At 39.0% G+C, this 12,902-nt stretch overlaps 1 protein-coding gene across 12 annotated transcripts in view; it reads right to left on the bottom strand.

Moving 5' to 3' along the window:
• Positions 1–531: 531 nt before the first annotated feature.
• MBD5 (methyl-CpG binding domain protein 5) overlaps positions 532–12,902 on the bottom strand; it is a 440,770-nt gene continuing 428,399 nt past the window's right edge. For 10 of the 12 annotated variants that reach the window (XM_064586492.1, XM_064586493.1, XM_064586491.1 and 7 more), the window contains 3 exons: positions 11,509–11,621; positions 3,852–3,927; positions 532–920 (listed from right to left, as the gene is read on the bottom strand). In XM_064586492.1, coding sequence (XP_064442562.1) covers positions 849–920; positions 3,852–3,927; positions 11,509–11,621 — 261 coding nt within the window. In that variant the 3' untranslated portion in view covers positions 532–848. The remainder of the gene's footprint in view (positions 921–3,851; positions 3,928–11,508; positions 11,622–12,902) is intronic. The other 2 variants (XM_045868905.3, XM_045868906.3) reach the window with 1 other exon arrangement.

Genomic DNA, 12,902 nt, shown 5'->3' with positions numbered 1-12,902 from the left:
TGACTGAGTAAAATATTCCATCTAAGATTTTTTTTTATAAAACCTATTCTACTTTAAAACTTAGGTAAAAAAAATATGCAACAAATGGTTGCAGTTTCTGAATTCTTAATTTAGACCTGTGAGCCCTCATCCCTTTAGAAATCTGCAAGGTTTTGATTTCCTAGGCACCCGAAATCGAGTCCAGTGCTGCCAGGCAAGGTTCATTCCAAACAGACAATATAAATGGACACTCGGTGGTGTGCAGTGTATGTCATCATTCAGGTACTACATCATCATGCCTTTTCTCTGCTGTTAAATACAAAAACAGCATCTGTTACATTATCATAGAAAAGCCTTTAGGTTGTATTTTTATTTATCACTTTACACTGGTAGTCTCTGGTAGGTGTACTCCATAGAAACCAAAGAATTTTGTACACTATTTCTTTGTACAATAAAAGATAAAGTGTGCATTAGGTACGCTTGTACATGACAATATTGTACAATATTTACACTTCTGATATCACCATGAAATTCTGTATTTTCTATATACAACATTGAAAAGTCTTCCGAAACATTTGGACATTTCTTATAATCACAATTTTAGCATTATAGAAAAAGTTTTTCAGTAATCTCTTGACCGTTTATCACTCTCATCAGTCAGGGGTTTTGATTGGTTTTCCAGCCTTCATTATCTTTCCTGTTCAAAAAAATATTGTATCACTGTTTCTTTTAGCACCCTGTGGTGGTGGTAGCGATCTGCCATAGCATAAATACTGATATAACAGTGGATATATCAATACCTATCTATAGATAGATTTATCTGTGCACGTTCCTTTAATAAACACTGCGCATTGGTGGAGTAGTCCCTGTTATCTGGAGATCTTCCTCCTCTTGGGTTTGGGGGGTCTCATTTGTCTGTCTCCCTGTGGGATTTGGTGAACCTGGAAATAAAGAGGTGGAAAAAAAAAAAAAAACAACAACAGAGGTTGAAAGTACAAACACCATACAGTTTCTGACAAAGAAACAGGGGAAAGAATAGAGTCCACCTTTCCTTTTCAATCACTGATATCATGGGGCATTTACGTTTTCTGTCAAGACCCCAGATCTCAGCATGCCCATGGTCACTACAGAGAAGGAGGAATCCTAGGAACTGATAAGCAGAACAACACTGTGGGAACCCCATAAATGGTGGGACTCCCAAGAGGAACCAGAGAAAATCAAGTGTGGGAAATGCAGTGTGCTTTTGCTACCCTTGCTGCCCATTTAAGACAGAAATAAAGCCTTTCCTGTTAGCGATCCCTAGATCACCAATTTCAGTAGAGTCTAGAAAAGTGGAAAAATACATACCAAACATGTTTTCTTCTTTCCTTCATCACCCGACTTATTTTACCACTACTAAGGAGGGTCAGAACCGTGGTAAGAACACGCACACAGCTTAGCCCAAGGAAGTTTATTCCCAAGAAGACTTGCGGAGTGAAAACGAGAAAACCACTATCATCTATTGGCAGATCTGAGCTTGTATAGTCTGGGACGAGCAAGTAGTACAACTCATCTGTAGATGCTAATGCAGAAACTGTAGTAATTAGGGCTGTGTGTCAGACTGAGCAGGGGTGGAGCGTGGCAGGACACGATCACCAGGTATCAGACAGCAAGTATGGTTCTGAGGGGCAGAGGACAGGTACTAGGGAGGTGATCAGGTGCCCCACATTGTATGTGGCTACTGACAGGAGAGGGCAAGATCAAGACCTGGGAAAGGCAGGCTAGTCCCAAGGCAGTGGTGTAGCTAATGCTTAACAACCAGCTCCCTATGGAGGGACAAAAGTCTATTGTAGCATTGCCAATTTCCATGGTGTAAATACTTCCACCATAGCCAATTTCAAAGCTACCAACATAATGTCACAGAACTCATAGTTAGGAGATGTGCCCAATCAGTTCTCAAGGTCCACTATAAGTTGGCTTAATTGTACATTTTAAAAATAATGTTTAGATAATAGCAGAGGCCAATGCTACTCAAAGTCAAATGTAAAAAGCTTTAAAATAATTAAATTTTGAAAGTAACGTTTATAAGTTTCTCAAACTGCCTCTTCCTCCTAACCTATCCATATACATTTTTGAAAACCACTAGTTTCTAATGAAAAGCCATAACTGAAAACTTGTTATAATTGAGGAAAGAAGACTTTATTCAAGACTGCAAGCAAATCTTGGTAATCTGTGGACCAAATGTGGCCCGAAAAGGTATTTTGTTTAGTTGTATGATGTTTTAATGCTTAAAAAATCGTTGTCAACAGTAAAAAAAAAAAAAGGGGAAATTTCAATTCCAGACTTTTAGCATCTTATGAAAAACTGGAAGAGCTTGCAACTCTGGCATAATTTCCCATACGTTGAGATCTGCTGGAGCGTGGAAGAAGGAGCTCCTTCTGGAGAGAGCATGGTCTCCAGGTTGCCACAATTCCCACCAGTCCTGACTGCCTGCTGGCCACAAAGGCCAAATGTCCTGCAGCAAAGACCAGCAAGATGCTCACCAAACCCATTTTCTCTTCTTCCTGAACAGGCATATCGTCTATTACATTTCCCAGTCCATTTGAGTTAAGAAACCCAGATGATGGGGTCAGACAAGGGAAATCAGCAGAAGTGATGAGCCTATCCTGGCAGCCCTCTGCATATACTCTTCTCCCACCTGCTGGATGGATGCATCGTGACATGAAGGAACACTCTGAGGCCCTAAGGAATGGTGCGCACTAGATGGAGGAAGAAGAACCAGAGTCTCTGAATGACTGTGTGCAGCAAGCCCTTCCCCAACCAGCACCACACTGAAGTGAGCAATAGCCTTTACTGTGTGGAGCCTCTAAGGCAGCCTACCCTGACTTCTTGGATGGCATTTCTCAATCCCCTTGAGTTGCTGTTTTTCTCACAGCTGACTCACTTTACTTATTGATAGTATTTGCCTGGCCTTAGAAGGTGTTTTAGACCTTTCCTAAATTCTATCAGGACATTTAACATCTTAGGGTCTTAATTCACCCATCTGCAAAAGGATGGGTTGGATCACAAAATCTCTAAAGCCCAAAGCAACCCCAACATTCTGTGAATCTATAAACTATATCTGTCAATCAGTAGCCACTGAATGGGTTGTTAGGATCCAGATAATCTTGTTAACACAAAGTGTTGAGTAAAAGTAAAAGAAATTAGCTTTCATTGCTGAATAGCCTTAGATAATTTACATTTTTTTAGAAATTACCAAAATTATATTTTGAGTGTTTACACTGGCCAATATGTGAATTAGAGGACAATGATTAAACTTCTCACATGCAATACTATTGTATGAACAGTTCAGTAAAAATGTAAAGAAAGAATAGACACAACCTCTCAAAAACCAGAGGTTACAGTGTTCAATAATTTAACAATAGGATTTTGTGCCAAATATTTTCCTTTTTAGCTAACAGTAGAAAGGAAACAAGAGGTCTGAGAGGTCCGTCCACTCTTGATCTTGACCCTATTGTTCAATTTCCCTGTTTTTGTTCTATGGACAAAGGAAGATTTGCATTATTGACAATTTAGGCAGCAGTTGTGACCACTGTTATTCAGAGTCAAACACAGAAACCTGTGGTTTGAACTCGAATATTGTGCTGCTCACATTTAGAAAGTATGTTATGTGGGAAAAATGAGTTATCTCAGAAAAAAAGACATAGTTAATACTACTAGGTTATTTTTTCTTAAATTACTTTGAATCTTTTCTGATATCAGTCTTTTTTTGAGCCTAGTAATTTAGTATTGCTACGTGAGTTGCTTGTCAATATTTAAGAGACTTTACCAAAAAGTGTAATACAATTTATTTTCAAAGAAACACAGTATAATGGAAAAATAAATTAACTTACAGTCCCAGACATTTTGTCCAGTTCACTCATGGCCTCATGAATAGCAGCTTCTAAATGGTTATTTAGCTTTCCACTTCTGGAATTAATGAAAACAACACACCAGATTAATAAATTAAGGAAACAAAGTCTCAATTTAATCCCCTAATCAGAAAACAGAAGTACCAATTCCACCAAAGAAAGTCAATTTATATTTACATATGAAAAAGTCAGATGACAAATGCTCTGGGATTCTCACCACTGAATATTAATAATAAAGTCACTGAACAAGGAAAAAGTGGAACACATGACAGGGGACAATGGATTCTTTCCCCTTCCACATGCTCCTTCCCCCGTCCGATGCTTTTGCAAGAAAACTGGGCCACGGGTCTCCTTTCCCGCAGATGCAGCTTGTGCTCCAGGATTCCGGCCTCCCTGCATTGCCTCTTGTTCGGGCTCGTCTCTTTTTCAGGCAGCCGGGCGGTGCAGCCGCGGGGAGGCTGGAGGGGCTGAACTGCACACTCTGGCCACTAGGGAGCCCCCTCTGCCCTCTCTGGCGCATCCTGGCTTCCAGAGCTGAGCAAGTGAAGGCTGAAATCTGGTGTGCCTAAGCACGCACGTTGCACGTTCTAGGTGGGAAACAGCTTCGCTCGTCATGCCCAAGGCTCCCTCCATGCCTGGGCCCACCACATTTCCCCCCAGACCGAAATGACTTAAGTATTTGAACAGATAAAGGATGACTATCTCAGAGTATCTATCACTCTGAATTTTTTTCTCTACTCAGCACGCGTGGCCCGAATAATACAAAAGGGTACCTCTGCCACTATTGAAACTATAGGAAGTTGTTGAACTACTTAAAATCGGGCAAATCCACACTATCCTATCCCCTTCCGTAGTTATGTACCCTTTGTCTACTCTAACTTACTTTTTCCATTTTTATGCATATAAATAATTACCCAGGTATTCTGAGTACTAAGGTGATTCATTTCATTTATCTTGTCACGACAATTACTAGAAAAGGTGCAGAGATAAACCTTTTCGTAACAGGCCGTCAGCGTAGTTTTCCAAGAGTTAAGTCCCACCTCAGCATCTCCACGGAGATTGGAAATTTGCAGTTGTGGAGGAATTTGGCTCATAGTCCCATTTAGTTTGGCTCACATCGTGTTTAAAAACATATTTGAACTTTAGTGGAATGCCTTTAGATGAGGCCTTTCGGTTTACCACAGCCCCCACCAGGTTTTACCCTCATACGCCGGGACTGGACAATTCACACATTTAGTTTCTGTGTACACCCTGAGGAGTATACTGCCAGGCACATCATGCATGCTCCACATATTTACTAACTAAAAACTTTGTCCAAAGCTAACACGACATCTCGATATTTTGGGAAACATACATGAATTTAAGTCAGTTTAACTGAAAAAAAAAAAGTTAATGTAATGCTTTTAACTAAATTACGTGGGCAATACAGCACTAACTCCTTCTTCCCACCTTTCGCTGGCCTGTAAGCCAGCCTCCAGCTTTTACATTCTTCCCATTTATTTTTAGAAATATACACAATGCAGAAAAGTGCATAGAATAAATTAACCCCTAACAAACCCACTTCGAAGAATAAACTGATAATAAATTACCTACTTTCTTTAAGTCTTTTTAATAAAAAAAAAAAAGCTGAAATTCCCATTTGTCATCAATTCCTAGTCCCATTCTCTCCTCCCCTCTTCCCCAAAGATACACAACTATGTTGTGTATCTTTCTAGTATGTTTTTATATTTTTAATTTTTAATTTTATTTATTTATTTGAGAGTGAGTGAGAGCACAAGTGGGGGGAGGGGCAGAAGGACAAGCAGACTCCCCACTGAGCAGGGAGCCCCAGCAGGGCTTGGTCCCAGGACCCTGAGATCATGACCTGAGCCAAAGGCAGACATTTAACTGACTGAGCCACCCAGGAGTCCCTGTTTCTATATTTTATATGTCCACGAACAATACCTGGTATTGTCTTTTGTGTGTGTGTGTGTGTTTTTTAATATACACACAAAGGTGTCCATCAGGTATGGTTTGGTATATATGCTATTCTGCAACTTGTCTCTTTCTCACTTATTACTGTCCAAGCACTGAGCACTGTCCAAGTTGATATTATAACCTATTCATACACTCTTTTATTTACCTACCCATTCCAGTTTTAAGGGACCATGAGCATCTTGTGGAGTCAGTCTGGGTTGCTTTCCCAGTGAGAAATTTGCTATGCCTGATGCTGAGTGACGTGAAGTGGGGGTGGGGAGCAGTCTGATCCCAGAACTCCGTAGGCCATGTAAGCTTGTCTGGGGTTGGGTTGGGGCCCCATTTATGGGCTGTTTGGCAAAGGTCTTGACAGTATCACACATCTCAATAGTTGCCTAACAATATTACACCTTGAGTAATGTGTTAAATAGATTTATCTTTACTATTTCTTTTGTATTTAAAACAACGCTGCTAAATTTCAAAAGATATTTATGTTATGGATATTTATTATAACATGGGTTTACAATCAACTACGTAAAGTTCTAAATGTCTAAAATGAAGGTAAAACATTTCAATGAAAAACCATTAAAGAATTTTGGTTTTCACACTTACCTTAATAGCAAAAATAGCTACTATTTATTGAAAATTGTCTATGTGCCAAGAATTGTGTTAAATCTTCATATATATTATCTCAGTCCTAACAGCAAGCCTATGAGGTAGGCATTATGACTACTGTTTATATGCAATACTTCATGACTTTTTAGGAGAACTGGTGAAACCAATCCTAACTTGATAATGAAGAAGATGGATATTTAACTACAAATAGTTTTTTAAAGTAATAAATTCAAAGAGGCATGAAAAAATTTTCCCTATTTATGAAAAATTGCAATAACATCACCATTAAAGTATAAAAATAATTTAATATTACTTGCTGAATAAAAAGATAGAATTTAGGACTTTGTGATCTCCTTCTTCAACAAGATGTTTAAAATGTTTGTAAACAGCTTGTATTAATTTAAGCTAAGTTAATACTGTTTTTCCTTTAACAAACTTAAGTAGTTAACAGAGGGAGAAGTGACTACTTGTGGAAGAGAGAATAGATACAGAGAGGTGGGGCATGAAATCGCTTGAATGCATCGGGAGATTCAAGAGGTAAAGGGAGATGCTCCCAGGTGTTAAAGCTGCAGACTAATTTTTACACTAGCTGGTCAGGTCAACAAAGAATGAACTTAAAAGAAGAAGAAAAATTTCCATGAGTTCATGAAATGAATAATTAGTCAAAATTCAGTCTTGCAGTACCAAGGGCCTCCCTGTGGAGTCTCTTCCACTATTTTCAATTCCCTGCTGACATTTAATAATAAACATTTTTACTAATGGACACTCTAAAACCTACTTGATTAAGCAATAGATGTTCACATAATCACATTTCTAGTTATTAATGGAGATAATTGCCACTTCTATTCTTCACTGCCTATATTGTCACACATTATCCTTATCTGCACTAATTGAGAAAAAAAGGCAGGTACACATCTGTGAATGGTATAAGAAATGAGGGAAATGAAAAATTGCATGTTGCTCTACACTTTCAATTTAGAATTTAAGCAACTCACTTCATGTAGAACAGAACAAATTTGGGTGACATCTAAATGTCAAGAATCTTAGATTCTGAAACCTAATTAATAGAGAAAGTATGAAGATTGAAGAAAATTTAACATGCTGGGGCAACTGGGTGGCTCAGTCGCTTAAGCGTCCGGCTCTTGGTCTTGGCTCAGGTCATGATCTCAGGGTTGTAGGATCAAGCCCCACTTTGGGCTCCATGCTCAGCGGAGAGTCTGCTTGGGATTCTCTCCCTCTCCTTCTGCCTCTCTCTTATGTGTGCTCGCACGTGTGTGCTCTCCCTCTCTCTCTCTAATAAAGAAATAAATCTTTTAAAAAAAAGAAAATTTGGGGCACCTGGGTGGCTCAGTTGGTTAAACGTCTGCCTTTGGCTCAGGTCATGATCCCAGAGTCCTGGGATCAAGCCCCACGTCAGGCTCCTTGCTCAACAGGGAGCCTGCTTCTCCCTCTCCTTCCTACTAGAGCTCTCTCGCTATCTCTGTATCTCTCTCAAAATAAACACATAAAATCTTAAAAAAAAAAGAAAAAAGAAAATTTAACACACTAAGAATAATTTCTTGCTTTTAAAGTGAAAGTATGATTTATTTTATCACTTTATCCCTTTCCAGCTTCACAAAAATCAGATTACCAAATTTTAAGTTTATATGTATGTATAGATAGAAGATTTGATCCTCATTTCAGTGAAAATCATAACAAATCTAAAAGCTATGGAATTTTTTTCTTTAATGGAGGCTCTCTTTAAATTATCTATAACAACGCTGCTAAGAGGTAGATATTAATATGCCCATTTTAGAAATGAAGAATTTAGGCTCAGAGATATCAAGCAACATGCGCAAGGGTACACAGCTCTACAGTGGTGGAAACAGGATTTGAACTCAGGCCCCAAACCAACCTCTTAACCATCTTATTCCAAATGCCGCCTTCCTTTTTCAGTTGCTTCTTCCTTCCTTTTCCTCTGTCTACAAAAGCAGTCAAATCTTTGTCATTTTCATGTTATTTTTCAGGAACTTTTCATATTAAGGATAGGAAGAAGCCTAATTAATTTATATCAGCTCTCTCTACTCCCTACTTATTTGCTCTTCAACCATGGACGCTTTGTTTTTACACCTTCCACTTTATTGGAAACTGTTTTCACTAAGGTTGCCAATAGCCTCTACATTGCCCAGTCCAAAGGAGATTTCTCAGTTCTTTTTTTAGTGGACTGCTGTTTATCATTCTATTATCCTGGAAGCTTTTGGTCTTTGGTTTCTAACACCTACTCTACTGCCCTCCCTGCCCCCCCATTCTCTTCCTCCTTTTTGATTTTTCTCATCTTCTTCATTATCTCTAGTAAATGTTCAAATGCCCAAATAGTTCAATCCTTAGCCCACTGTTCAAATGGGCCAAAGGATCTCTGTGTGATCACAGCCAGTTTTACACAGTCAAATACCACTTCTTCCCAGTGTTAGACACAGTCCATGGGCACCCCACAGGTATTCAACAGTCCCCCCCTGTATTCTCCACTTCAATCAGTGTTTCTACCACCCACAAGGTCACCCCAGCTAAAACCCTGAAAGTTGTCCTTGATTGCTTACTCTCCACATTCTAATCAATCACCATGACGTTCTGTGAATTTTACCTTCTAAATATTTCTCGACTGCATTCCTTGTCCTCCATTCTCATTGCTCCAATTCTGGTTTGAGTCCTCATCCTCCCTTGACTTCTGCCACATCCTCCTAAACAATGTCCCTGTCTCCAATATGGTTCCCCTAAAATTTATCCTCCATATAGCCATATCTAAAGTGAAAATCCAACCACCTGTTCCCCTCAAGCACTTCCAATAAGATAAAGGATCCTCTGGGCCCTCACTAAGCTCTTCATGATCTGATTGCTGCTTACACCTTTGGCTGCCATCTCTTACAATTTCCTGTCTGAGGGTTTATAGTGCCCCAAATCCAACTGCTGATCTCATCTAAACACTACCCCACCCCATGCCATCTTGGTCCTTATTTCCTTTGTCTGGCTATGTAGTGTGTAAGGCTTGGCTCAGATATCTCCTTTAGAAAGTCTTTCTTTTCCTGAGTTTAATGCCACTTCTCTATGATCCCCAAGTATACTATACATTTGCTGTCATTGCAATTTTAACATTTTAATTGTTTCTGGATCTGTCTCCTTTGTTCGACAGTGAGTTCCAGGGACTGCAGCACAGATTTTTGCTCAATTAGCCTCCTTAAATTAGGGAATAACGAAATGATTAAATAAATAAATACCTGATTGGGTTCAATACATCATTTGTCACTCATGTAACCTTCAACTAATTATTTAAGCTGTTTGGGTCTGAGTGTCCTCATCCATAAATGGGCTTAGTAATTCTGGCCCATTTTGTGATTGGGAGAATAAAATAATTGATTTTAAATAGTATATGCAAAATGTAAGGTATTCTACTGGGCATTTATAAGGCAAGTCAGTCTGCATAGACAGTAGCATGATAAATAAGGCTGTTTTTACTAAAGTTTGCTTCATAGTTCCTTCTTTTACATTGCCAATCCATATTCTGAGCTTATGGTTTCATGACAGTTCCTTTAGATAATGCCACTTAGGACCCATGTAAATTCACCATAACTAGTAAACTAGCTTTGAAGAAAAAAAATTTAAAATTGCTATGTATTACTTACTACCTTTCAGAAATTGATTAATACCAAATTTATGGGGGAAATACAGCTCATTTAAAGGCAGTATATTTAAATATTTGGAGGCATTATTTCATTTCTGTGTTATCAGTCGTTTTGGATATTTTGCACATCATTCAACTAACTGGAATGTCTCACTGGAGGAAAGATTTTAGGGATCTTTTACATCAAATAAACAAGTATTGTTGAATATTCCATAGCAAATGGCCCATTGCAAATTTGTGATGTAGGTAATTTTCAATTTCCCTCCTTTCATCCAAAACTAGTTTTGTGGGCCTTATCCTCCTACAAAGCTCTGCATGGTCAGAATAGAGGGGGCTGGCCTCGTCCGTATTCCTTATTGTATCTGTAGCAAATCTGGCAATTCACTCAGCCATCACGACAATCAGTGCCAACTTGCTATCTTCCAAAGAAGTCCCCAACATAGGGGCACAGGAGTTTGTCTCTTGTGGTTGGCATCTTTCTGCGAGGCAGTTTATTGAGATAAAGAGTCTCCCCCAAGAGTTGTTCAGTTCTGAAATTTTATCTCTGGCACAACTGTGAGAAAGAGTGCTCTTTAATAGGTATACTGGTATCACCATGTACACAAGATACACTACTAATCGTTCTGATCTCGTAATTCTTAGATGTTTGATAACATGAACATTTTAGTAACTGAACAGGCATGTCAGTTATATGTATTTTGAATAACTTTCCCTGTGCCTATGTAGACTTCAGCTACATTTTTATTTTTCTATTTTATTTATTTTTAAGTTTTATTTCTTTTTTTTAAATTTTTTTTTTTTAAGATTTTATTTATTTGCAAGAGAGACAATGAGAGACAGAGAGCATGAGAGGGAGGAGGGTCAGAGGGAGAAGCAGACTCCCTGCCGAGCAGGGAGCCCGATGCGGGACTCGATCCCGGGACTCCAGGATCATGCCCTGAGCTGAAGGCAGTCGCTTAACCAACTGAGCCACCCAGGTGCCCAAGTTTTATTTCTTTTAGTAATCTCTGCACCCAAGAGGGGGCTTGAACTCATGACTCTGAAATCAAGAGTCCCATGCTCTTCTGACTGAGCCAGCCAGGCATCGCTTGCTACACTTTTAGAGACTATTTAATTGCTATGAGAGTGTTTCTTTCCCAGTAAATAAGAGGGATGGAGATGGAGGGAGTGAGGAAAGAGCTCATGAAGAGGGAAATCCCACACAACAGTACAGATTGTTAAGAAAAGAAAATATTTTCTATAATAGCTGATTTGGCTTAACTATAATGGTCCTCTTGGGTGATAACTACTAAACTGTACTTAGGCAGGCCCTAAGGTGGACAAAATTAGTGAGATTTTCTTGTCCCTATGAACAAAAACCAGTACATTATATCCGTGGAAAACAAAATGGCAGAAAAAAGAATCAGTGCTTACTTTCTGTTCCTTTTCCGGGCTCGACTGTAGGCTTCTAAACCTTCTGTTAGTGTCTTCAACTTCTCGGGCTCCACCTGAGTGAAGGCATGAAGACCAAACCATATTACCCAGACCTGCAATTGTTAACATCATTTTTACTTTCCTGCTGGGGGAAGGGAGGCTTAATTTTCACTGCCCTGTCAAATGTCCTGTCCTTGCTCAAGCAGAGGTTGACTATCTGGCTCCAGGCTGTAACATCAATGGAAATGAAAGATCATTTGGCTTTCCTATTGTCAACATTTTGAAAATAACATTTTAAGAACAAAATTTGGACTTTAAATAACCTTCAATTCACAAAATCATATAAATCAGAGATCCCTGGTTTGCTTTCTCTACTGCCTGATACTCAGCAACTGCAAATCTATACTCCATCAGGGGAGGACAAGAGCAGTGGTGAGTGAAAGGGGTGGGCTGTGGAGCCAGCAGATGGAAGTTTGAATCTGACCTCCTCACTTTCTAGCATGAATAAAACACCCAGATGTTCTGGGTCTCAGTTTCCTCTTTAAAATGAGGACAATAATACCTACCCTCCTGCTAGAATTGCTGAGACAATCAAAATGCAACAAGTCAGGTTGAACACAACTAAGCATAGAACAGCTATTATTCCCTAGTAGTATTAGGCTCTGCAGAGGCCACAAAATGAGTGGGCAGTAGACCACCATAGTCCTTCCGGTCAAGGGAAGAGAGTCTGGCTACACCTTGTGTGAGTGTCCTCTCCCTTCTTGCTTTGTTACCGCCAAGGATCTTGCTACTTCATCACCCTGTGGCCACCAAATGGTGACCGGGGGACTTACGGAGGTAGGGAGGTGCAGCCTTTACCACTTTCCCCCAATAATCTCTATCATGGTTCTTGAAGGCATCCCTCCAAGATAAACAATTAATAAATAGAAAAACTTGTATGTGACTTGTGAATAAAAACACCTTTAGAAAAACATTGCTATTTTTATTGATCTTAAAAAAACAACACCACCAATTTAAGTAAAAACAGTGTTGCTTGCTATGTAAACACAGCTTCAAGGCAAGTGTCCCAGCCATCCCTTAACCCAGTTTTTTCCCCAACCCTATGCTACTTTTATATAAAAATTTGAGAGGTTGCCAAAATGCCTCAGGGGTAAGAAAATAAATACTAAGAAGCAAGGAAATTATTAACTTTTCTCTTGAAATCTTCCTGACTCATGAATATAATTTATAAATAATTTTTCTTTGACCCCTTCAAATTGAGTACTCAGTAATGAATAACAAAGGGTTTCCTTTTTCAAGTTTGAAAACAAGCATTTCTAAATATTCAATGAGAAAAACAGTCGAATAATGAAAACATTTTCCTTTTCACTATTTTTGTATCTTGTCCTAAAGGA

Source organism: Mirounga angustirostris, unplaced genomic scaffold (assembly GCF_029215605.1).
Source record: "Mirounga angustirostris isolate CCGP_5_RB_7025 unplaced genomic scaffold, mMirAng1.0.hap1 SCAF_3, whole genome shotgun sequence".
Classification (NCBI taxonomy): domain Eukaryota; kingdom Metazoa; phylum Chordata; class Mammalia; order Carnivora; family Phocidae; genus Mirounga; species Mirounga angustirostris.
This window is presented reverse-complemented; position numbering and strand designations above follow the sequence as displayed.